At 36.5% G+C, this 27,942-nt stretch overlaps 1 protein-coding gene across 1 annotated transcript in view; it reads left to right on the top strand.

Annotated features, from left to right (window-relative positions):
* Positions 1-27,942, top strand: part of Wdr49 (WD repeat domain 49) — a 158,727-nt gene that overhangs the window by 92,726 nt on the left and 38,059 nt on the right. The window contains exons 11-16 of the mRNA XM_029475360.1: positions 6,628-6,758; positions 8,392-8,490; positions 10,902-11,063; positions 12,180-12,367; positions 13,086-13,283; positions 23,066-23,247. Of these exons, the coding sequence (XP_029331220.1) occupies positions 6,628-6,758; positions 8,392-8,490; positions 10,902-11,063; positions 12,180-12,367; positions 13,086-13,283; positions 23,066-23,247 (960 nt within the window). The remainder of the gene's footprint in view (positions 1-6,627; positions 6,759-8,391; positions 8,491-10,901; positions 11,064-12,179; positions 12,368-13,085; positions 13,284-23,065; positions 23,248-27,942) is intronic.

The following is a 27,942-nucleotide window of genomic DNA, read 5'->3' as shown; positions in this document are numbered from 1 at the left end:
ATTGGACTTGCAAACTTTATATGCCCCAATACAGGGGAATGCCAGGGCCAAAAGAATGGGAATGGGTGGGTAGGGAAGTGGGGGGGGTTATGGGGGACTTTTGGGATAGCATTGGAAATGTAATTGAGGAAAATATGTAATAAAAATATTAAAAATTAAAAAAAATTAATTGTTAGTTTATTTATTTAATTTATTTACATCCCAAATGTTGCCCTCTCCTGGTTCCCCCTCCCAGAGATCTTTACCCTATCCTCCCCTCCCCCCTTGCCTCTGAGAGTCTCCCTCCAAATATTTCCCTTCTCTGGGGCATCAGGAATCTACAGGATTAGGCTCATTCTCTCCCACTGGGATCAGAAGAGGCAGTCAGTCCTTTGTTTGCCAAGGGCCTCAGAGCAACCTGTTTTATGCTCTTTAGTTGTTGGCTTAGTCTTTGGGAGCTCCCCAGGGTTTAGGTTACTTGACACTGTTAGTCTTCCTATGGTGTTGTCACCCTCTTCAGTTTCTTCAATCCTTCCCCTAAATCTTCCATAGGGGTCCCTGATCTGAGTCCAATGGTTGTCTGTAAGTATCTGCATCTGTCTCAGTTAACTGGTGGTAGAGCCTCTCAGAAGAAAGCCAAGCGAGGCTCCTGTTTGTAAGCACAACATAGCATCAGTAATAGTATCAGAGTTTGGTACCCATCCATTGGATGGATCCAAAGTTGAACCTGTGTCTGGCCAGCCATTCCTTCAGTCTCTGTTCCAGTTTTGTCCCTGCATTTTTTTTCAAAGACAGGAACAATTTTGGATCAAAAATTTTGAGGGTGGGTTGGTGTTCCTACCCATCCACTGGGGGGCCTGGATACCTACTTGAGGTGGGCTCTTCAGGTTCCATCACCATTGAGTCTTGAGTGCCTCTCATATCCCAGGTCTCTGGTACTTTCTAGGAGTTTCCCCTGTCTACCATCCCACAACCCTGGCAGGTGCATATTTCCATTCATTTTCCTGGCCCTCTAGGCGTCTCTCCCTTTTGACCCTGCTCCCCCTTTTCCCCACCCCCTCTCACTCAGGTCTCTCCCTCCCTCTGCATCTCATGATTATTTTGTTCCCCTTCTAGGTGACTGAAGCATTTCCATTTCGGCCTTCCTTATTTACATTTCTATGATCTAGTCTGTGGTGTGTATCCTGAGTATTCTGTATTTTTGGCTAATATACATGTGTCAGTGAGTACATAACATGTATATCCTTTAGGGTCTGAGTTTTCTTGTTCTATCCATTTGCATGCAAAATTCATGATGTCCTCATTTTTAATAGCTGAATAGTATTCCATTGTATAAATGAACCACATTTTCTGTGTCAATTCTTCAGTTGAGGGACATCTGGCTCTTATGAATAAGGGTGCTATAAACATAGTGGAACATGTATCCCTGTGGTATGATGGGGCATCTTTTGGGTATATTTCCAGAAGTGGTATAGCTGGGACTTCAGGTAGAACTATTTATAATTTTCTGAGGAACAGACAGATTGATTTCCAGAGTAGTTGTACCAGTGTATAATCCCAACAGCAATAGAGCAGTGTTCCACATTCTCCACATCTTCTCCAGCATGTGCTGTCATTTGAGGTTTTGATTTTGGTTTTTTGTTTGTTTGTTTGTTTATTTGTTTTTTACTTAGCTATTCTGATTCTTTTAATGTGGAATTTTAGGGTTGTTTTCATTTGCATTTTCCTGATGACTAAGGACATTGCACATTTCTTTCAGTGTTTCTTGGACATTCGAGATCCTCTGTTGAGAATTCTTTTTAGCTCTACCCAATTTTTTCACTGGAATATTTGGTCTTTGGAGTCTAACATCCTGAGTTTGTTATATATTTTGGATATCAGCCCTCTATTGGGTATAAGGATAGTCAATATCTTTTCCCAATCTGTAGGTTGCTATTTTGTCCTATTGACAGTATCCTTTGCTTTACAGAAAATTTGTAGTTTCAACAGATCCCATTTAACAATTGTTGATCCTAGAGCCTGAGGTATTAGTGTACGGTTCAGGAAATTTTCCCCTGTGCCAAGTGTTCAAGGATCTTTTTCACTAATTCACTTTGTGAGGCCACAGTAACTCTGATACCTAAGCCACACAAAGACTGAACACAAAAGAGAGCTTCAGACCAATTTTGCTTATCAACATTGACACAAAAATGCTCAATAAAATTCTTGCAAACAAAATCCAAGACCAGATCAAAAATATCATTCATTAGGATCAAGTAGGCACCATCCCAGGGACACAGGGATGGTTTAGTATTAAAAAAAAAATTCCATCAACAAAAGTGGCTATATAAACAAACTCAAAGAAAAAGATCACATGATCAACTAATTGGATGCTGAAATAGCCTTTGACAAAATCCAACACCCCTTAAGGTTAAAAGCCTTGGAGAGATCACAAATTCATGGCACATACCTAAACATAATAAAAGCAATATACAGCAAGCCAACAACCAACATAATATTAAATGGAGAGAAATTGGAAGCAATCCCATTAAAATTAGGAACAAGACAAAGCTGTCCACTCTCTCCCTATCTATTTATATAGTATTCCAAGTTCTACCTAGAGCAATAAGACAACAGATGGAGATGAAGAGGATACAAATTGGAAAGGAAGAAGTCAAGGTATCACTATTCAAGGATGATATGGTTGTATATATGAGTAACCCCTAAAATTCTATCAGAGAATTCCTACAGCTGATAAGCAAGTTCAGCAAAGTGGCTGGATATAAAATTAACTCAAACAAATCAGTAGCCTTACTTTATATAAATGAGAAAAAATTAGGGAAACAACACCTTACACAATAGCCCCAAATAATATAAAATATCTTGATGTAACTCTAGCAAAGCAAGTGAAGGATCTGTAGGACAAAAATTTAAGTCTCTGATGAAAGAAATTGAATATGATATCAGAAGATGTAAAGATTTTCCATCATGGATTGATAGGATTAACATAGTGAAAATGGCCATCTTACCAAAAGCAATCTACTAATTCAATGAAATTCCTATAAAAAATTCAGTGTAATTCTTCACAGACATGGAAAGAGCAATTCTCAACTTCATATGTAAAAACCAAAAATGTAAGATAGACAAAATAATTCTCAACAATTAAAGAACTTCTGGGGGAATCACTGTCCTGACTCGAAGCTATACTACAGAACAACAGTGATAAAAAACTGCATGGTATTGGTACAGAGACAAACTGATAAATGGAATAGAATTGAAGACCCAGAAATGAACCCAATCACCTACAGATAATTGATCTTTGACAAAGAAGTCAAAACCGTAGGGTCAAAAAAAGGAAATCATCTTCCATAAATGGTGCTGGTATAACTGGCATTCTGTATGTAAAAAATGCAAGTTGGTCCATATTCATAACCTGCACAAAGCTCAAGTCTAAGTGGATTAAGAACCTCAACATAAACCCAAACACATCGAATCTAATAGATGAGATATATAGTGTTTTTATTAGATATTTTCTTTATTTACATTTCAAATGTTATCACCTTTCCTAGTTTCCCCTCCAAAAATCCCCTATTCCCTCCCACTCCCCCTGCTTCCTAACCCACCCACTCTTGCTTTCTAGCCCTGGCCTTTCCCTATACTGAGGCATAGAACCAAGGGCCCCTCTTCACATTGATGACCTACTAGGCCATCCTCTACTACAGATGCAGCTAGAGACATGAGTCCCACTGTGTTAATAAAATTAGTGAAAGTGAATAACTCTAGAAGTCAGAAAGAAGCTATTTCTTATAGAAATAACTATTTCTATGAGAAATATAGTTCTTTATGCTAGTTCTTGTAGAAGCTTCATGGATTATGTATGGCCTCAGAAAATAGTGCAGAGCATACATAAATATAGGGCTCCCATAAAAGAATAGAACACACATCTAGAAATGTCTGAAATGCTTAGAGACCAGAAAGAATGCAGTTTGGGCAAAGCAATGTGCTTTTCAGTAACTTAGCTTTGGATAGGCCTGACATTTATAAACATTTCTGTAAGGCAGTAAATTTGAAACCTTGTAATCCATTTGTACAATTCTGGCAAACACAATATATTATGGTATTATATAATCTCTATTTTAATAAAATAACATTTTCTAATGTTATACAAAGAATTATACAAAGAATATGTGCTTTATGGTGTGTCGAGATTTCCTCGAGAATTCATATGTAGCTAGAAGGCAATGGTAGAAGAATTGGGAGAAATAATTCTTTTCCAGGAGATTAAATCTATATATCATTGGATCTTGAAAACAGGCACACATTTGAATTTTGTCATTTAGGAAATGAAAATCCCCAAAATATTTTTAAGCAAGGCACCAGCTTAGTCTTTCATTGTCCTGTCTCCTCTCTATTGTGTTTCCTTTCCCATGACTTAGATATTTGTTATTGTCCAAAATAAATAACACCCCTCTGTGATTTGTGCTCTAGACTCTGATGGTAGTTAGTGCTTCTTTGGCACTTAACACACTTCATTTAGTGTTTTATTTATTTTGGGCTCCTGGTTCTGAATGTTTAAGGAATTCTGTGGAGAAAGAATATTTGCTTAAGAACAAGAGTATATTAAAAGCTCCAGAAATACAGGTAAGTCTAGTACAGGATGAAGAATTCATCTTGGCAGAGTAGATTTAGCAACAGTGAGAAAGGAGCCTCTTAATATTGTTGACCATTGGGGTGGAGAACTCTGTACTAGGAAACCATGAGTGGTTGTTTAAGGTGGAAGTCAAAAGAATGAATGTGTCATGGGTAGATAATGTAAATATGTAAGTATTTTTGATGAGAGAAAAGATGGCACATGGGATGCAATGTTGCTGGCCTATGAACCATATTATGAAATCCAGAATATAATATGGAAAGAAGCTGGCAAATTTTGATTTTTAATGTGTTAAGATATTTTAGCAACAGAAGGATTGTATGTATAGAACTACCAGCTGGCAAATGAAACCCATCCAATCGTGGTAAGTGTGGATGAAGATCAGTAAAAGACCATTTGTATAGAAGTAATATTGGAATCCATGGTGACACCTGGAATCTCTGTTTGAACAGAGATACAAGAACAATGGCAATAAAGTATTCTTTGCTCAAAGGGGTGGGAGAAAGAAAGGAGCAAAAAAACAAAGCACAGGAATGTATACTAAAGAGATCAAGAAGAAAAGCAAGAACTGAGTTCTGTACTATCTGAGAGTAATCCATAATACTTATTCTTTTTGTTTGGGATAAGCAGCAAGTAATAGACGGACCATTGATAGACAGGAAGGTGGTAAAACATTGTCAAATCCAGTGCTCAAAACATCAAACAGAAATGGACTGGAGAGTTTGAGGCAATCATCTTGAGTTTCCAATTTAACATTTTTCTCCATGGATAAGCTTCTCATGACTAAACCCAGTCCAAGTGTAGGGATTTTATGTCAGGGTATAAAAATAGAAATATCTGTTGGAAATGACTTACTGTCTACCTGTTTTCACTCTTGGGTTAGTTTGCTGTCATTTCCCTGTTCCCTTCTTTTCACAGAGTTGGCAGGGGAGTAGCCTATCCTGAGACTAAGGTTGCTTTTAGATAAACAGGCTTGGGTCTGGAAATTGAGAGGGTAGATCCTGCTTCTACAGCCAGCTGCTCAGAAAATGCAGACAATACATGAAATTTTACCAATGTGATGTATTTTCCATACTGGAAGCAGGAGTTTCAAGGAAAAGAAGCAAACTTCTTGCTCACAAATAAACATTAATATTTGTAGGACACTCAACTGGGTGAAGAAGCACAGTTTTAGAAAGGTGAGGAATAGCAGTAAAGACTCAAGCTAGGGTAACTGATGGTCATTTGAACTAGGATTAGCCGTGGAAAAAAGGGGAGATTTTTATATAGGTTGGCCACCAGAGCAGAAATAATGCAGTGCTGACTCCCTTAAACTACTAGCTATATTCCTTCATTCCCCTCTAGGTTTCAGATTGTCCACTATGTCTCCACAGGGGTACACACTCAAGTTTTTCAGCAGGACAATGTGGTTAACTTTTCTAAAGCTGTTATTTCTCTATTTTCCAAGTGCCATACTTCCTGGGGATGGGATTTTTCAAACACTTTTCACAAATGATAGCTCTTAAAAGATACAGTGGACTGGGGGACAATAGATTCCATGGCTACCACAATTCAGGAAAATACTATAGGGATTGACTCCAAGTTACACACCCTACAAAGAGGCTTTGATGAAAGAAATCAGACTGATCTCATTACAGTACCAGACAATGTTTGTTCAAAGACCTGCCCTGGTTTCCATTATTACTGCCATAAGAACTCTTATAGTTTCATGTCCGGAAATTTTGTTTTGGGGTCTTGGAAATAGATAAGCTGATAAATGAATGTATTCTTGGTTTTATTATTTACAAAAGGATAATTGACATTCCTAGATTAAGCATTTGTAAATTATTACATATTCAATGTGAGCATTTTAAAGAGACTTCAGTGAGAAGCTGATTTTATTGTGGATGACAAGTGGAAATAAAATTCTGGGCGGTAGTCTTTTAGACTTTTCAAATGGTGCCCTTGACGTGGATAATGGTTACTCAATATCAGTACCAAGTTTAGATTTGCAGCTAACTTCTATATCAATTTCACAGAGCAGTTACTGTATTTCGACCTCAGAACTTTAATCAGTTTTTCATCCAGTCTGAAGAGTGGAAAGGGGGTGTCCATCACCAAGATGACATCTTGTGTGCTGCATTTTCACCCCCACAAACTCTTGTTACAGGTAAATTGAGCCTTCACTGGACAGTGGCTTAGAGATGGTTCAGTTGAATTGCAGTAAATTTTGAGAAAAGACTTTCCTCAACTGAAAAAATAAATGAATAGATTTCCAAAGGAAGCAGTATTACAACTCTTTTAATTTCTTACTTCTATGGTAGTTAGGATTATCAGCTTCTGTGCTGTATCAATACTTTCGCATCCTAGGTCTGCTACATACCTACTCTATTATGTTGTGATGATGTTGTGACTTAATTTAAACTTTAACTCATAGTTCTCTCTGGCTAAGAATTTTTTGGTAAGTTTGGTTTAAAGTGCAGATAGTGTAATATTTTAACATATTGTTGCTTAAGATATAATAAACTCATTAGCAAACACTAACTTCTGATTGCATTTTATTTTTCCAAGAGAAGTATTAGAACTTTGAGGTAAGAATCATACTTTGGTGACATGTAAATGCTTCTTAATTGGAACATCTTAACTCTTTCCATATCTATCTTAAATGATATGTTAACTTCTTCATACATGTGTCCTGGAACAAATTAACACTTTGGCATAATGTAACTCTTAGTTTATTCTCATGCCTTCAGTTATACAGGGAAAATGTTCAGCCAAGCACTTTGTTCATAATGAATTTGAGAATCAAGCTGGACTGGAACTTAACTTCAGTGCCTTTATTCCAAATGTTTTATTATAGTAAAATAATAGAGCTAGCCACCAAATATGTGGGACAGTAGTAGATCCACCATGGGGTGTTGATATGCATCGCCTTACGTAACAGTTTCTGACCTAAGTAGACTGCTTTGTTCAGAACAGCACAAAGCTTAATACACTTTTCTATCTTCTTCCTAAGCTGTAGGAAGTCACCATTACTTGCAGCACGCTAACTCAGCTGTCCTCTGTGCTTCTCATTTGTCATTGGTCCTCTGTTCCACGGAAACTGTGTGCCATCTGGACATTGCTGTCTGACTCCTCACACAGCATAGGCATGACCATATTTTTTCTGTTTGAGCTTTTCTCTGTTTTCTTTTTAAAAAACGAATCAAAACAAAACAGGAACAAATGACTTTACATAGGCAGAACTGTTGGCCTGGAGAAAACATTTCACAAAGAATTTAGATGAAAGAAATGCAAAGAAATCCCTCTCACATGCATAAATAGTGTAGAAACAGAAGTCTTAGGGTAATTTATACTTTCTCAATCCCTGCCTAGTGCTTAGCACCACTCAAAATACTTTTCATTCTTACAATAACCCCATAAGCTAAGTACAACTTTTAACCCAGTTCTATAGATGAAGAAATATTGGTATCAAACTGAGTTAAATATCATATGTAAGGCTGCATAGCTAATAATTGGCAGAAGCTGGACTGGGACTTAACTCCAGTGCCTTTATTCCAAATGATTTATTATAGTAAAATAATAGAGCTATTCACCAAATATGTGGGTTACTTTATAATTATTGAAATTTTATAGTTAATAAAGTTCAGGTATCTATAATTTATGCTTCCAAAAAATAGAGAAAACCTACTATTTACGAGATTGTATGTAATACACATTGGGAATGGTTTCCTATTGTTTCTATTTGCCCACATTTTATATAATTATCTGGTGATCTCTGCTCCTTATCTTGGCCCTTACAGGGAGCTATGATGGAGAAATTGTTCTGTGGAATAACAACACAGAAAATGCTCACCATGCTCTTCACCCTGGCTACCAGAGACAGCTAACATCCATGGTAGGTGAGTACAAGTTTGAAACTGAAATTTTGTGTTTTGTTGGAGTGCAGTAGTCCTGCATGTTTATGCATGCACATGCTTCCGTGTACACCTAACCTATAGTTGGGAGGCTGTAAATGTTATGGCTTAGTGATAGTATAGGCTTATCACGGTGATTAAGAGGATCATCAAGACTGTCTTGGCTTTGAAAACTATCCATGGCCCTCCATTTTTTGTCTTTATGCTATGTCAGTATTTTGGTATTACAAACACCAGGGAGCAGGAGTCTCATTTTCATCTGGTTTAGATTTAGCCAATAAAACTTTCAGAATTGCTTTTAAGAGATGTTAAGTATCCTTTAGTAGGAAAATGGGAACTATGTTCACTTGGTTGGCTGTTCACCCTCAGTCTGGGGCTTGTATTAAATATTATGCCACCTGGATATCATAAATTATTCTTTACTTTAGAAACCTGAGAGGATCATTAGACAGAAGTTTATTATATTTTATTGGCTTTAGCAGAGGACATGAATAATTTATACGTAAGTGTCCCCACAATTGTCTTTCATATTTTATTTTAGCTTGTTTAGAAACTAAGGATTTTCCTTTAGATTAACTCCTTTAGATAATGACTATGACACTTCCTATGGTCGAGTTATTTCCTATTGACTCAATTAGGTAATTTCACAGTGAATAAATTTAACTTTATTAAAGTGTTTGCCATTTGGTGCTCTCTCTCTCTCTCTCTCTCTCTCTCTCTCTCTCTCTCTCTCTCTGTGTGTGTGTGTGTGTGTGTGTGTAGCTGAAGAGTGATTTATTGGGAGTATGAAAACCAATTTAAAAATGTAAGATTTTGAGGGATTATCTGACTGCAGACACAAGGCTTTGAGTCATCTTATGTACAAGGAAATAGTCATTAAGATTCATCTCAATATTTCAAGGATATGGTATAATTCTGCCTCTTTCTCTCCCCTTGACTTCAAGGGAGTACCATTTATATCTAGAGCATCCTAACTGTGGCTATTATTACATACATAGAGAAATAAGACATAAGTAACAAGACTTATTTTTTTTTTTTTTACTAGTGCAATAAAACACCAGGGCAAAGACAAAGTATAGAAGGAGATTATTCACATTTATGCTTCTTGAGGTCAGAAATATATAAGCACTATGACGGGAACATAAATCTGAGCACTCACATCTTAAATTGCTAACATGAAATAGAAAGTGAACCAGGAATGCATGTGGGTTTTAACCCTTAAAGCCTGTCTGTCTCCAGTGACATAGTTAATCCCGAAAGACCACACTATACCCAAATAGCATTACCAACTGTGAATCAAATATTTAGACATCTGAGAAAGTAGATGGCATTCTCATTCAAATCACAATTGCAAGCTTCGAAAAGCCATTAAGGACGTTATTACAATTCTCCTCCTTATCGATCCTCCTATTTCACCTTCCCTCCTCCTTCTCCTTCTTTCTCCCTCTCCCTCTCCCTCTCTCCCTCCATGTATTCAAATACAAATGTATGCATATACATAGGGAGGATAGAGGGGAACATGAGCTGCTATTCCTCATACACCTTCCACCTTGGTCTGATGTTTTGTTTTGTTTTGTTTTTTTGTTTTGTTTTGTTTTTGTTTTGTTTTGTTTTGTTTTGTTTTGAGACAGTGTCTCTCACTGGGTTGGCATTTGTTAAGTAGACTAGGCTGATGGCTAGTGAACCATCTTCACCTCATCACCAGCTTTGGGATACAAGTACATTCTGCAGTGCCCTTTTGCAGATGGGAGTTGGGTTCTCTGACTGTGTAGCAAGCAGTTAACTAGCAGACTTATCACCCCACACCAGGCATTACCATATTTTTCATTTTGAAAGTTTATAGGTGTCTTTGTAGGGATTTTGCAAAACTATCTGCAAACTATAGATAGATTTTGACCTAAACATTTTCAGTTTTCATAATGTAGCCTGAAGATAATATAAGTTATAATTAAACTACCATGATGAATGTCTTTTCCAGATTAACACACTAATAAATAGAATCATTAAAGACCATTATTTAAGTATATATTCATTTGATTTCATGTTCATTAAATACTTGAAAGATTAACATTAATTAGAATTTTATGCCATTAGAGAAACATTTATCTTGAACATATTGGGATGTTTGTGATATTGACTATGATTATGAGTTGAAATTCTAATTAACTCAAAACAGGAAGTGTGCCTGGCATATGCAAAGCACAAATGAAATCAAACAATCTTTCCAGTAGAGATTGTAGAAGAGACTAGTCGGAGGCCTGATGGGAGCTGACTATATGTTGTGAGACTTGATGGGAGTGGTGGTTATCTTGCCTGACGGTGGGAAGTTCAAGCATGCTGATTTGAACAGATGACAGTTCTCTTCACCAAGAGCCCTGGATTTTTCTTTATCACAGATGTAGAAGCCCAAAAGCTCAATTCCAGAAAAAGCTGTGAAACTCACGGTGTGGCAGACCAGGCCACCCAGGCTGCCCGAAATGTAAAGATTGACACAGAAGGTAATAATGCTGTTATGAGGCTTTGCTTCCTTGAAGCAAGGAAAACCAAAGCAGCCACAGGTAAGTTATGTGTTTCCATTTTGCCTTTCTGTATTTTATAAAGAAAACAATAAAGGAAGATCAATCTATTTTATTAACTAGGTCTTGCAGTATTTGACTTTGAATAGCTCTCAAGCCTGCCCTGGTTTATGAAAGGTCAGGATCAATTGGACAGAAAGATCAGACTGGTGAGGGTGGCAAATAAATCTGCCAAATAAATTCTCTGTTGTCTATGTTGAGATGAGAGTGAGAACAATTGTTATTGTATAAACAACCATTTCATATGGCAAACAAATTTTATCAGTGTTTATGTCATAATTAAGAGGTGTTTGGGAAGGGCAGAAGGCAGAGTTAGATACAAGCTGCAAATACATGAGTCAATGTGTAGGTCCATATGTATCAAAGGAATAATATCTGACTGCACTGAAGAGGGACTTCACTGAGGATGTTGGATATATGACTCAGTAGGGGAGGTTTGAACTGACTGCCTATCCCACTGCAAAGGCTGGTTGGCTCATGTCTTCATGTCAATGTTGTTTGGGGATGTTCAGAGGATTATTGCCACTTGATTTATACTTCATATAATAGGTCAGAGTCCCATTTGAATTTTTTATGGAGACACTAGCATTGGTGATACCCAGAAGTAATTGTGGAATAACTGTTGGTTTATGGACAAAATAGCAATATTTGGATGCAGATTACTTCTTGCTTTACAAAATATAACATAGAGAAGATTCATTGAATTTCCATATAAATTATATTTTGATAGTTAATTTTTTGTGTGAATAACCTAAGACATCCAGACATGAACGTTATATGATTGGAGAAAGTAATGAGCATATCTGAGCTATAGTTTATATAATCACTTTTCCACATTGAATTTGCAAATGGAAAACCTGCATGATATTTATATAAAATTTTCACCATAAATAAAGTTATACCTCTCATTGTTTTAAATCCCTTAGGCAACATTTAAGATGATTTTGAAACAGATTTTGAATCAGAATGGGGGTCAGGAAAGATTTCAGTGCTGCTGATCTCACTACTCTCATATGCTCCCCACTGGGGATGCCCCTGCAAGAAGCCACTCTGGGATTTCTGGGAGTACTTTCCTAATAGATTTCCCTTATGTAATAGGAGGGGCTAACCTGGTGTCATGTGGAGCATCTGGTTATGTCAGGTTTTGGGATACATTTAAGAAAGTACTTCTGGCTGAATTTTTGGCTCATGCTGGTGTTGGATCCATTATTATGTCTACTGATAAACCGAATCAATACCTTGCCACTGGAGATTCTGATGGATGGTTGAAAATCTGGAACATAGAGGTAAATGGAAAATATTCTCACAGTACCATCACTAGGTTTTTATGTATGTATGTATGTATTTATTTACCAAAGTATCTTATAAAAAGTATCTAGTGATGTGAGTCACATCTCATCTGTTTTGTAGATAATGGAAAAAGTGCTTCATCCTGAGTATTTTAAAGAAATCAGTTTGAGGCAGAGACTTTTTCAAAGTAACTGAAACACACACATATACATGTACACGCACACACAAATGCACAGAGGGAGAAGGAGAGGGGAGCTGGGAGAGGGGAGAGGGGAGGAGGAGAGGAGAGAGGGGGAGAGAGAGAGGGGAGAGGGGAGAGTGGGGAGAGGGAGAGGGAGAGGGAGAGTTTGGATATAAACATTCAGATACATCTTAAATGAAACAAATTCTAAATATCATCTAGTGTGCTGGCCTTTCAGCTACTTATAACCAGTCTGAGTCAGTTGTTTTAAAAATAAGCGATGACTTGCTCCATTTAAAAAAATCATAAAATAATGTAATATTAGGTGTCTCTTTGTGGCTAAGCTCCTTTCCATCATCTATATGATGATATATCAACTATCTATAGATGTTATACTTTAATGTGGATCATAGGTTATCATCTCTAAATGCACCTCTCCCCCCATTTCCACATCAGGCTCTTAAAACAGTAGTATTATTTCAATTCATTTAATATTTGAATTTCTAAATGTCAGCACATTTCTTCCCACTCAGGAGTATTGTACTAATTCCACTGAGAGCAAAATCACCCAGCCTCCCCCTTTGCTCAGATCATTTCAACCTCATGAGGACCGGATAAGTTCCTTGGAGATATGTGAGTCCTGTGGTCATCTGCTTGTCATCTCCTCCTCTGCAGACTGCAGTATCTGTGTGACTGGACTTTCCAATGCTCCTGCCTTGATCTTTGGTCAGGTATGCGTATTCTTTCTTTGCTATTGTAGAATTTACTTGACATTTAGTATAAATTTGACCTTATTTCCACGAAAGTCTCCTGCTCTTTAAAGCATATGAATGAACTGTCGGGCATTTCTGTAGCTGTAACTCTGTCATTACTCTTCCTGATTACTACTAGCTGCAACAGTCTCCATGAAGGGAAAGGCACAGAAGACATGGAAAGATGGTGACTCGTGATGGTGGAACATATTTATTATAGGATTTTTAATAGAAAAATCCAGCTTCTCATCCCTAGTACTGCAATAGGTCAGCAGCAGCAGCTTTCCCCCACCCTGCAAATATCTCCCATAGATCACACAGGCCATCACCGTTCACCTTCCTCTCACCATTAGTCACTGTACCACGGCCCCTAATTCCGAAAGGTATCCCCTAATCAACCATAGCCAACTCCAGCCAGCAAAGCAAGTAGGCACCCTGCCAACCTTTCCCCTCTCTGTGTGTTCCTCTAGACCCAATCCCTCAGGGCTGTCCCTAATACTACGTTTAGTTTCTCTTCTTTCTGCCTGCATCTCCTGTGGATCTCGCAGACTGTCCCTTCCTAATCCCCCTCCCTCTGCTTTTCACTATAGCCCATCTCCCTGCAGACATTACTGTGAATGCCAGCAGACATTACCTGCGAACACACCAACTGAGCAGGCCAGTAAAAGAGTCAAAATATAGCTATCACATGCTCCAAAAATCCAGCAAGGAAACAAAAAAATCAAAGAATAAAACACCCATCTATCAAAGACAAACCCAGGCATCAGCAACTAGACCTCTAATGATTCCAAATCTAGATGCCCCTTGATGCATAAGAACACAATAACAGCCAGGGAGGGTGGTATATCATAGCAGGCCCCGAATAATTTAATGTAGCAGAAGCACAAGAAAAAGATCTTAAAACCAACTATATGAAGATGGTAGTCATGCTTACAGAGGAAACAAATAAATCCCTTAAAGAAATCAAAGAAAACAAAACTATTGGTGGAAATGAATAAATCCTTTAACGAAGGCAAAAAAGAGACTCATTTGAAGGAATGAATAAAATGCTTTAAGACCTGAGAATGGAAATAGAAGCAATACTATTAATAATAATTATTATTACTAATAGTAATAATAACAACAATAATAAATCACAAACAGAATTCTGGAAATGAAAAATTTAGAATTTCACACAGGAATTATAGAGACAAGCTTTACCATCAGACTATCACAGATGGAAGAAAGAATGTCAGACACAGAAGATATAATAGAAGTCCAAAAAAAAGTTACATCTAAAGAATTGCTGACATAAAACATTCAGGAAGCCTGGGACACTATAAAAAAAGACCAAACCTAAAAATAACAGAAATAGAAGGAGATGAATTCAAACTCAAAGGTCCAGAAAATATTTTCATCAAAATCATGGGAGAAAAATTTCTTAATCTAAAGAGACACATGTTTATCAAGATACAAGAAGCATACTGATCACCAAATAAATTGTACCAGGAAAGAATGTCCCCTCGCCACAATGTAATTAAAACACTAAAATCATAGGGAACCAAGAAAGAATATTAAAAGCATCAAAGGAAAAAAAGACCAAGTAACTTATAAAGGCAGGCATATTACAATTACACCTGACTTCTTAGCAAAGACTGTAGAAGCCAGAAGGGCCTATACTGATGTATTGCAGACTCCAAGAGATGAGCGCTAACATCCCATACTATGATACTGAGCAATACTTTCGAGCAACTCTCTACTGAATGAAAAATGGATCCAAGACAGAAATTTTAAAAACTTTAAAGACTTTTTAGGATTCAGTGAAAATGAAAACGGAGCACACCAAACTTAACACAATGAATGTGGTGCTAAAATGAAAGTTTTATGTAGCAATAATGCCTACATAAAAAAGGTGGATTAGTAAATCTTCACACTAACAACTTGACGGCACACCAGCTCTATACTACCTGTTCTCAGCCTGTGGGTCATGAACATTGAACAATACATATTTCCAGTGGTCTTAGGAACAGTATTTTTGCTCAGTAGAAAAATTGCAGTAATGAAGTACAGCAGCTTGTTTTCTCTTGCTAGTCATGCCACCCCAAAACTTGTTTGCTGTCTTCTGCACTAGGAACTAAAGGAAGCCTGTCCACAGTTGTTTTTGACTGATCAATAAAGTTACCCGCAGCAGCAGCCAATGGCTGGGCAGAGAGAGTAATGCAGGACTTTTAGCTGCATATGAATCAGAAGATGGCCTAGTCAGCCATCAGTGGAAAGAGAGGCCCATTGGTCGTGCAAACTTTATATGCCTCAGTACAGGGGAACACCAGGGCCAAGAAGTGGAAGTGGAAGTGGGTGGGTGGGGGAGTGGGTGGGGGAGCGTGTGGAGGACTTTTGGGATAGCATTGGAAATGTAAATGAAATAAATACCCAATTTAAATAAAAAAAGAATTCTGGGAAGGGAACGAGGAAGGAGGAAGAGGAGATTCTGCTATGATAAGGACATAAGAGATGAACCTCACAAGAAAGGTGCAGGAGGGAGAGACAGCCAACATATATGTACAGTGAGAAAGCAGTCCTGGGACGGCTGCCCACCAGGATCTAGGGCAGCAAAGATGAAATTTAAATTTGATAAATATCAACTCAATAAGATCAGAGGGGAGTGTGCTAGGCATAAAAAGTTAGGGGGTGGGCCACCTATTGAGCTGCTTAAGACATATTAAAAATCAGGCTGCCTGTGTGTTTTTCATTCTTGAATCCAAAACATTTGGGTGGGTAGTAAGGAACATGTGCGCATCAGCAGGGTAGTTCAGAGCAGATTAATATTCTACCGCTTCAATGAAATATACAAATGTAGTATATAAATAAAGTTATTTACTATACAATAAAGTATATAAATACATTTATTGCTTGGTGTTCCTAAAACTGTTTGAAATTCATGTTTTCTGTTGGTCAGAACCCACAAGTTGAGTCCCACTGCCCTAGAACAAGAGGAAGTAAGCACACCCACAAGGAGTTGACAGCAAGAAATAATCAATCTGAAGGCTGAAATCAATAAAATAAAATCAAAGAACATTACAGAGAATCAATGAATCAAAGAGTAGGTGTTTTTTAGAAAAATCAACAAAATAGAGAAATTCTTATACAACAAACTAAAAGATGGATAGAAACATCAAAATTAACAAAATTAGAAATGAAAAGGAGGACATAACAACATATACCAAGGAAATCCACAGAATAATGACATATGTTAAAACCCTGTACTTCTGAAAGTTTCAAAATCTCTAAGAAATGAAAAAAATTCTTAGTAGGTTCCACTTAACAAATTTTAGTTAAGATGAGATAAACAATGTAAGTTTACCTAAAACCCCTAATGAAATAGAAAGTCATTAACTTCTCACAATGAAAAGAAGCCCAGAGCCAGATGATTTTAGTATTTCAAAGAAGAGTAAATGACAATTCTACAAAATATAAACAGAAGGAACATTGCCCCATTCATTTTATGAAGCCACAATTATCCTGATACCTAAACCACATAAAGACTCAACAAGGAAGGAGAATTGCAGACTATGTTTCTTTAGGAACATAGAGGCAAAAATACTCAATAAAATACTTTTAAACTGAATCCCAGAACACATCAAAAAGATCATGCACCATGATCAAGTAGGCTTCATCTCAGAAATGCAGAGATGCTTTAATATATGAAAGTCAGAAAATGCAATTCATCATATAAACAAACTGAAGAAAAAATATAATCATTTCATTAGATACAGAAAAGGTCTTAAAAAATTCAATACCACATCACAATAAAAATCCTGAGGAGATAAAGGATTTATCATTGCCTTAACATAATAAAAGCAATTTACTGCAAGCTTACAGCCAACATCAAATTAAAGATGAGAAACTCAATACAATTCTACTAAAATTTGGAACAAGACCAGGCAGGTTATCTAGTGGCTAAATATCTATTCAATATAGTGCTTCAACTTTTAGTTGAAGCAGTAAGACAACTGAAGTAGATCAATGGTATACAAAATGGAAAGAAGCAAGTCAAAGTATTATTATTATTTGCATATAGGATGACAAAATACATAAATGACTCTAAAAATTCACATTGTATGTCCTAGACCTGATAAACCCTTTCAATGTAGTGGCAGGATACAAGATTAACTAAAAAAAAATCAGTATCCCTCCTATTTACAAATGACTAATTTATTGAGAAAGAAATCATGGAAACAACACTTTTCAAAAAAGCCTCAAACCCTCAAACAATGTAAAAATATCTTGGGGTAACCCTAACTATGCAAGTGTTATGCAAAGCCTTGTATAAAAAAACTTCAAGTCTTTGAAGAAAGAAATTGAAGAAGATATTGGAAGAGGAAAAGATCTCATGGATCAATAGGATTAAGAGTAAAAATGTCCATCCTACTAAAGCAATCTAATAGAGTCTATGCAATCGCCCTCAAGGTTTCAAAAAAAATTCTTTATAGACCTGTAAAGAACAATCCTTAATTTCTTCTGGGAAACAACAACAATAACTACAACAACAACAACCAATCCAGAATAGCTAAAACAATGCTAAATATCCATGATTTCAAGCTGTAATTCACATGTATAGTAATAAAACTTTATGTTATTTGCACAAAAATAGATATATTGACTAATGGAATCAAACCCATACACTGATGGGCACTTGGTTTTTCATAAAGAAGCCATAAATACACTGGGAAAAAAGTATCTTGAACAAATGATGTTGTTCATACTGGATGCATGCATATAGAAGAATGCAAACAGACCCATATTTATTACCCTGCATAAAATTCCAAGTGTAATAAATACCATAAATCAACATAAAACCAGATACATTGAACCTGATAGAAGAGAAAGTGGGAAATAGCCTTGAGTGCATTGGCACAGGAGTGGATTTTGTGAACAGAACACTTATCAACGATTAAGTGGAACCTCATGAAAACAAAAAAATTTTGTAAGGCAAAAGGTACCATCAATATGACAAAGAGGCAGGCTATATAATGGGAATGATTTTTAACAAGCCTACTTCCAATAGAGGACAAATATCGAAAATATATGAAGAAGTCAGAAAACTAGGTATCAACGAACCCAAATAATCCAATTAAAAATGGAGTACAGATCTAATGAGAATTTTTAATGTAAGAGTCTCAAGTGACCGAGAAACACTTAAAAGACATGCTCAAGATTCTTAAACTCAAATATAATTAAAAGAAATAATGCAAATGAAAGTTAGTTTGAGATTCCATCCTACCCTGTCAGAATGGCTAAGATCTAAGATCTAAGTGACATCTCATGTTGGTGGGGTTGTATAGCAAAGAGAACACTCCTCTATTGCTGGTAGCAGTGCAAACTCAAGATCCAGTTAAGCTACTCTTGGGCATGTACCTAAAGGATGATCTGTCCTACCACAAGGACACTTGATTATGCTCGTTGCAGATTTATTCATAATAGCCTGAAACTAGAAGCATCCTAAATTTCCCTCAACAAAAGAATGGAAAAACAAAATTACACATTTATAAGGTCGTTTAAAAAAATCATACATTTTCATGCAATTTTCAGGCAAATGGATGCAACAAGAAAAAAAAATCACCCTAAATGAGGTAACCCAGAATCAAAAACATAAATATTGTATATATTCACTTATAAATGAATATTAACCATTAAGTAAATGATAATGAAGTTGTAATCTACAGACCCAGAGAGGTTAGGTAAAGAGGAGGGGTGGAGGTGGGATACCTGAACCTTCCTGGAAAAGGGAAATGGAACTAGATTTTTGGATGGACTCTGGGCAAGTGGGGTAGACCAGGAAGGATCAGGTGGTGAGGAGGGACAGAGGGAGAGAGGGTGGAAAGAGACAGGTAGAACTGGGGAAGGCAATAGATGTATGTGGAAATCCTGTGCTGTGGACACATTCTAGTATCTATAAGGGTGACACTAGTAAGTATTCCTAGTGGAATACTTACTAGTAACTATTCCTAGGATATGGAGTATGAACTAGCCACCTCTTGTAACCAGGCAAAGCTTCCAGTGGGAGGATTGGGTTGCATTCTGTTGAGTTGGTACCCAAGGTGGTTAGGTGGCGATCCCTAAACAGCACAGGCTGATAAGAGGACAGAAGGTCATTCTCTGAAATTTAAAAGTGGGGTCCCATTTCCTAGGACAACATCCACACAGCTCATTGAATGTAAAGAGTTCAAGCTGGTGCCTGCACCTATAATCTGTCCTGCCTGAAAGATGTGTTGGTACAGTGATAGGTCAGAACTTGTGGGAGTATCCAACCAATGTTTGTTTTAATTTGCTTCTTATGAGAGGGAGCCCATACCCTATACTGCCTGGATGGCCAGAAACCAGAGACTTGATAGCCTAGAGATATAGGCTAGAACTGAACACAGCTGGCAAAACAAAATCAGTGAAATAATTCTTAGTGATTTTCTGCTATGTTTATAGATTAGTGCCTTGTAGAGTTGTCATCAAATTGGCTCCCTCTACCAGCAGATGGGAGCTGGCATAAAGACCCATAGGTAGACATTATGTGGAGAGAAAGTTTAAATTGGAGTTCTCCATTGGATCCCTCCTCTAGGAGGTTGGGAAACCTTCAGAAAAGGAGGAGGAAAGACTGTAAGAGTAAGAAGGAATGGAGGACATGATGAGAACATGGCTCACCAAATCAATAAAGCAAGACTCACATGGACCCACAGAGACTGAAGCAGCTAGCTTGGGGCCTGCACATGTTTGTATCAGGTCCTCTCCAAACGTGTTATGGCTCTTAGCTTGGTGTTTTCAGTGAACTCGCAATATCCTAACAATGGCTGTAGTTGTATCTCTGACTCTTTTGCCTGTTCTGGGCACTCCTATCTTCCTATTAGGTTGCCTTCTTCAGCTTTTCCCTTGTCTTTTTGTGTTCTCTTTTCTCCTGTTTGGGTGTTGTCTCTTGGTGGCCTGCTTTTTTCTGAAGAGGAAATGTAAGGAACATGGCTGGGGGGCGGGGGGGATTTAAGTGTAGTGGGATGTGAGGTGGCTGAGAGCAGAGGAGTGAGAGAAAACTGTGGCCAAGATGAGAAAATATTCTATTTTCAACATATAAAAAGATATGTCTAATATTCTTACTCATTAAGTAAACACACATTTTTGAACTACTTTGAGATTTCATCTTACACATATCAGAATAGCCAGTATCAATAAAACAAATGACAAGTCATATTGGCAAGGATGGAGAGCAATGGGATACTCATCCTTTCCTTTTTTGTCTTTCACTTTTTGAGGTTTAATTTATTCATCAATAACATGGAAGTAATAGTAATACTCATTTCACAGTTTAATTTTAAGAACCGAATATTAGCACATATTTAACATAGTGCCTTGGGATTTAATTGTTTTGTTTTGTTTTTTCTCTTTTTTAAAAATAAGACATTTTCTTTATTTACATTTCAAATTATATCCCCTTTCCTAGTTTCCTCTCCAAAACTCCCCTATCTCCTCTCCCCTCCCCCTGCTCCCCAACCCACCCACTCCCACTTCCTTGCACTGACATTTCCCTATACTGGGGCATAGAACATCATCCATTTCTTATGTGAGTGAAAACTTATACACTGTCTGTAGAAATCAGTATGGTGTTTCCTCAGGAAGCTGGACATCAATCAACCTCCAGATCCACATTTACCAACCTTTGGTATATACGCAGGGACTCTACATGCTACTACAGAGAAACTTGTTCAATCATCTTCATTGTTATTCTATTAAAAATAACCAAAAATTGGAAACAGCCTAGATGTCAAACATTAAATACTGGAAAAAGAAAATGTTGTACAATTACACAATGGAATATTACTCCTTTGTTAAAAAAATAAAATTTGCAGGTAAATGGATGGAGCTAGTAAAAGTAGTTCTGAGTGAGATAACTCAGAAACCCAAAAGATAACTGGTATGTATTCACTTGTACGGGAACATAAGGTATTAGATAATCTTTGATAATCAGACTACAGTCTATACAGCTTACAGAGGTTCCACATAGAGTAAGTGACTAGGGGAGAGCAAAGGAAGTGGAGATAGCCTAGAGATATATGGATGGATTATGATGGGAGACTGAAATAAGAGGATCAAATGTGGAGGAGGAGAAGGAAGAGGTGGGTAAGGGTGGGAGTACAAAGAGGGACAGCTAAAACTAAGGACCTGTGAGGGCTCTATGTAACCCAGTTGTAATAGAAGCTTCTTAGATAAAACTCCCACTGTGCATCTCTTGCCACCAAGTGAAACTTCGAGCACAAGGAATTGGTCATATCTGATTGATTTGATGGTTCAAGGAATCCATGGAAACCCCTATATGTCCCAGGCTATTGTCAGGACCATGGGTTGCCCTCCATAAACGGATGGCAAGGCCTTCTTGTTGAAGACAATACCCACATATCTCACTGAACACATAAAATTCGAGTTGACCCAGGTGGGGTAGGGGTGAGGGCGGGGGCATCCACATGGAGACATGGTGGGGTGGGGAGGTGGTGTGGGATATGGTGCAGACGGAGGGTGGATGGGGGTGGTGGAGAATGGAATATGGAGTGTAAAAAATAAATTAAAAATAAAACAAAATTAAAAATAGTAATACATAAAATTCAAAGGTAAAAAATGTTTTAAACAAAGATCCAGTGTTATTGTCCATTCTTTGTATTCAGGTCTGTGATTTGCAAAACTAGGTACATGATTATAAAAGATGTTTATTTAATACAAATATCATGGCACAGATGTGTATTAGGGCTCTCAAACTGTACCTTTTCATGGCAGGTGTCCTCAGCCTGGTGGAGATAGGTGCAAAATAGCCAGATTTATGCTGAGAAAGGAAGGCAGAGACCTAAGAAAGGCTACTCATGCTTGGTGACATCTCAGTCAGGGTATCAGAAAACTGTCTTAATTCCTTTCAGACAGTTTCTCAATAGCCTAGAATCTACTTCTTATGCCACCCTACTGAGGACGAAAATTCAATATAAAACTCTTTGGAAGACTTAATCATACCCCTCCATAGCCTCTGAATCATCTCCTGCCTCCAGGTTCTTACCCTGTTTGAGTTCCTGTCCCTACTTCAGTGGTGAACAGCAATAAGAAAATGTAAGCCAAATAAACCCTTTCCTTTCCAGCTGCTATTGGGTCATGGTGTTTTATCACAGCAATAGAAACATTAAGACATCTATCCTGAAATTTTTACATTGAAAATATTTTCAGACAAGGTATACCTATTTTTGTGCTAGTAAAAACTCACTGGGATGTCTATTTCCCATATGTATATATTTAATATAGTGTGAAAGATAAAAATGGCAGCTGTTGCTATATAAATCATTGTAGGCAAAGCACATGAAAACTACCCTAGTCATTTTCCTGGGAAATTTAATAACTAGATTTGTTTCTGAGGCTTTGTTTTAAAAAGTTGGGTGCAAAGAAAGTAGTCGAAAATTTCATTGTAAAATTTTTGACAGAAGCTTTTTAAAAATTATCTTTAGTCTTACTTTGCTTCAGGTATTAAAAGCATAACTCTTGTGGGTCATAATAATTTCACTGGAAACTCTGTTTCTTTGTTATGATATAGCTCATGTCCTACCTTTACAGAAATTGTATACATCTATCGCATCTCCTTTACAAAACAGTAAGATAATAACTGGTCTTGCTCATTTATGTTTGAGAATATCCATGAATCTCGTTTATGCTAAAGTCACATAAATGTTCGATGAAAATAAATTTTATGAAAATAAAATAGATTTCCATTTTAGGCAAGCCATTGGAATATTGAAAACTACTTTTCTCTTCCTGAACGGGATACTCATTTAATAGAAAGTAAGAATCAAGAGGAAAGAATGAAAGTAAATCCTTTATTTTCTAAAGAGGAGTTGTGCTTAGACTCAACAGAACATTCTCTACTTACTGAGGAGGATGAAGACAACTCGACACACCTGTAAGTACTTTTAGTCATTTTCTGGATGTGGAGTCTAGATAATACTTGGATGCAGCTTGTCCTAAACCCTTGTGGTGTTGTGTCACTTTCTAATGGTAACCTCAAACTTTCTCTTAAGGCTTGGAAATTGAGTGTTTGTATATGGTTTTGCTATGTTCTTTGAGTTGTTTATATATTGTAGTTTTTGCCTCCACTGAATTCTTAATTCTTTTTTTTTTTTTTTTTTTTTTTTTTTTTTTTNCACTTTGTAGACCAGGCTGGCCTCGAACTCAGAAATCCACCTGCCTCTGCCTCCCGAGTGCTGGGATTAAAGGCGTGCGCCACCACGCCCGGCTTGAATTCTTAATTCTTTACCTCTCTTCATATTTATACTCTCTGTCTCCATTTATCTCTTTCTCCCCACCCACTGTCTCTTTATGTCTGTCAAGGATGCCTTGACAAGGTCCTGTCATGCAAACCAAATTGTTCTTGAATTGAAAATCCTTCTGGCCCAGTCTCCTGATTATTTTCAGGATTACAGGTATTCATTTCTAGTCTGTGTTGTCTAATCTTCTTTTCTTAAATTGTTTTAAATGTTTTATTAAAATATAGCTACATCATTTTCCCCTTTCCCTTTCTTCATTGCTCCACCTCCAATTCATGGCCTTTTTCCTCCTTGCTAATTCTTTTTGCACTTCTATTTCTACTCTATCCTCAAATTATGAGAAGTAGTCCCTCTCATTGTAACAGTTTGTCTCTGTCTGTCTGTCTGTCTGTCTGTCTGTCTGTCAATCAATTTCCTATTTTTACTGTCATGTACATTCCTATTTATTGATTTACCTGTCATTTATTATTCACCTGCCTACTGTTAATCCTTTTATTTATCATTCCATCTGCCCATTATTCACCACTTACTATCATCTTAGAATATTTGTTGGATTTTACTACCATCTTTGGTAAAATATAAAGGAATTTGATCAAAACATGTTCCAAGAACTTAACTTGAATTCTCTAACGCTCTCCTTAAGTTTCTACCCTTGCTCTGCTGATCAGATTTATCATTTCTCTATATTACTCATCAAAACCCCATTCCTATTGTCTACTTGCTCTTGTAGGCAAGGAAGTTTTAGTGTTTATTTAGGTTTATTTTCTGTACTCTTAACTTCTGCTTTCACAATTTCACATTCACTTACAAATTGTAATACACAAAAAGACGATTCTTTCTATTCTTTCTCCTGTAAAACTGGAACTGTTTATCATAAATATTTGGTTTATAAAATTTCAAGGAAAAGTAACAAAAGTTCCTGTGTCCTTCAGCCTATCCCTCACACTATCTTATGTTCATACTGAACAGTTGTTATCACTGATGGATAAACATTAACACTGCTCATTAAACTTCATAGACTAAAGCTCATTTGTTATATTAAACAATTCCTGTGGGCTTTGCATTCTCCATTCTTAGCTGCAAAATCCTCTGCATTGAGCTGAACGGTGGTTGTTTTATTTCTGAGTACTGTGCCCTGACCACAATGTAGCCAGATTTGTGGATGCCATTTTTCTGGAATTAAAGATATTTTCTCTATCTGTGTAAGGTCACTGAAAGTCTCATCTTTGCTACTTCTTTTGGACTTGATTCTTATATATTTTCTGCTCTTCTTACTTATCCACCATTCCTGTGCTTAGGCACTACCCTGGTATTTCTCTCTCGTTTGAGCAATGCCAGTTCCATAATGGCAGGCCATTGAGAGTTGCATAGTGAACAACTTTCAGGCTAGCTTCCTTCATTAAGTGATACACATTTAAAATTTCTCAACACTTACTGAAGACTTGAGAGTTCATTTCTCTTTACGCCTAAGTCATATGGATGAACAATTAATTCATTTATCATCAAATATTGTCTTTACTTCATGATTTGCCAATTATCTAAGATATAATTATATGTTGAATTATGTAGAATACAATTATAAATCATAATCCCACTCTATTTATACAAGTCTATTTCTGATCTTCAGTTGATTGCATTGCTTTAGCTTTCTTTGTTTTTCATCAACATAATGCTGTTTTGGTTACTGCAATTGTAGAGTAAGCATTGAAGAAAGAGTTTGTTTATAGAATTCTTCCTTTGTTCCTTCATATTTTCTTGGCTGTTCTTGGTCTCACAACTTTTCATAAAAACTTCAGTTTGTTGACGTCCATAAAACAAATTTCTAGAATTATAATTATGGTTGTCATTGAAGATATAGGTCATCTTGGGACAAACCAGTGACATCTTTCTACTTGAGACAGTTAGATGACAGACTGTTCCTGAGGAGACACAACACATACATATCCATTGGCTCTCAGAAAGTGAAGCCACCACAGACTAAAGTAATGATAAAACAGAAGTCCAACTTGGCAAAATGATGCGTGTTTATTGGGATTAATAATGGAAGTGTAGGTGAGAGGTATAGAAAAGGAGTTGATTCAACAAAGTCGCTGTATCTTTACAAAGCCTGTGCTAGCACAGACAATGAGTCATGGAAACTGCAAACAGGCAGCTGGCCAGGTGGGCAAACTATCTCTGTTCAGTTTGACTAGTCACATGACCACTGTTTACTACTACTATAAGGTTGGGGAGGTGGTTTCCAGCATCTTGAAAATTTTTACTTGCTAGGATATGGCCTTTTATTACCCTGCAGTCTCTTTGGCCCTGCCCATTCCCAGTGGAGGGAATATTTCAATTAGAGGAAACTGCTATATAACAGTGTCTTTCTATTGGTATAGGTCTTTTTTAAAAAAAATTCTTTCCTTAGAGTTTCATAGTTTTCCTAATATAGTATCTTCTTGTGTGGTTTGTTGTATTATACTTGATTATTTCAATNCTTATATCAAGATAAATGGTGTACTTCAAATTTCATTTGTTTGTGGATAGTATATAAAAATTTGTGATAAAAATTTGTACTATGAAGTCTTACTATAATATTTACTAATATTANTTAAATCAATAATTAATTCAAAATAAAGTTATATGATAGGTATTATATATTAATATTACATTTATATAATATTAATAATTCCAAAAGTATTTTTGACTTTTTATTTTTCCATAGATGATAATATTGTTTTTAAGCAAAACTATTATTATATCTTTTTCTGCAATCTGTGCCTATTTTCCCTTCCTTTTTTATTTCATTTGTATTAGCTACAACTTCTAACCTGATGTTGAATGGTGAATGGATGATATAAACTAATTTCTAAATGGTAAACAAACTTTTCACATTTGAATAAATCCAACTTGACTACAATATATCGTTTCTCTTTATATACTACTGCATTAACTTAATAATATTATGGTAATGACTTTGAATGTATGTTCATTAAAGTGATTGATCTGTAGTTTTTCTGTGTCTGGTTTTGGTATGAGAAATGGATTGCTGCCTATGTTCCTTTGTTCCTATCTTCTGGAACAAATTTGTTATTGTTTGTGAATTATATGTTTCCTAATGATTTACTGGTGACACTCCTTGTAAGGTTCTTACTGATTCATTACAAAACTACTACAAAAGGCACTTTGTCCATAATGTCTGTTGAATTACAAAGCAGAGTTTGGTAGAGATTTGAATTTTCTGCTGAAAGGATGAAAATTCACTCACTACTTATTCCAAATGTGGAATTAAATAGTGCTTGAAATGATAAGAAAAATCACTCTATAAAATATCCAGCATATTTCAAATGAGTGCTGACATTAGGCTTTCATGTTGACCAATAAAATATCATACACAGCACAAACTCTCTTCTCCTCCCTTCTTTCCTACAAATCACTAATCTGTTTTTCAGTTGTTGAAGTTAAGAAATGGAAAGGTAAGGGAGATGGAAACTGGTATAATCATAGTTTTTAGTAGACACAAGAAGCTTGAGATTTTAATATATAAGTACATACAGTTGGGGGTTCTTTGGTGGCATGCCCCAAAGGGATCGCAGATTTGAATATTTGGTAACCATTTATATCCAAATGAGATAACAACTCATCAAAGTTATTTCAAGGTACATTTTTTTTTTTCAGTTTTTTGACTGGTCAACATGAATTGAAACTCAAATAAGGGAATCTAAAGTAAGCTTCACTGTGTGGAAGTACACATGAATGCCATCAGTCTCCTTTGGTAATACTATTGTTGTGTCTGTTCTTTCCCCAGTGTGGTAATGAGAACAGCATTACAAGATCAGGTTTAAAGCTTGGTACAGTGGGCTAGCACAAAGAATCTAGTGCATCACTTTGGAACCAGGGGAGATAGATATTTTCTTAAAACTTCTAATTAATAACTTTGCTTTTATATGCTTTCTTCTGCTGACATGGAGACAAAAGAAAAATGTTCTCTTTTTAACATCTTGTTATAATAAATTGAACTTTGGTATTTATTCTTCCATCTCTTTGAATTGCAGTTTTCCAGCATGTCAAGTAGCAATTTATTTTCAGGCAAAGGACATTTCCAATTTAGAAATAGAACATCACCAATATGTGTAAGCAGAGAATGCAGAGAACTGAAACACTTCACTTAGCATAAGGTGTTCCCTACCAACACAATTCATAGATGAAGATATTTATTAACTAAAGGCAACACAGAAAATTCCTGAATAGAACAGCTTTGGCTTGTGCTGTAAAATCGAGAATTGACAAATGGGACCTCATGAAGCTACAAAGCTTCTGCAAGGCAAAAGACACCGTCAATAAGACAAAAA

Source organism: Mus caroli, chromosome 3 (assembly GCF_900094665.2).
Source record: "Mus caroli chromosome 3, CAROLI_EIJ_v1.1, whole genome shotgun sequence".
Classification (NCBI taxonomy): Eukaryota; Metazoa; Chordata; class Mammalia; order Rodentia; family Muridae; genus Mus; species Mus caroli.
Note: the sequence above shows the minus strand (reverse complement) of the source record. Positions and strands in the feature narration are given on the sequence as shown.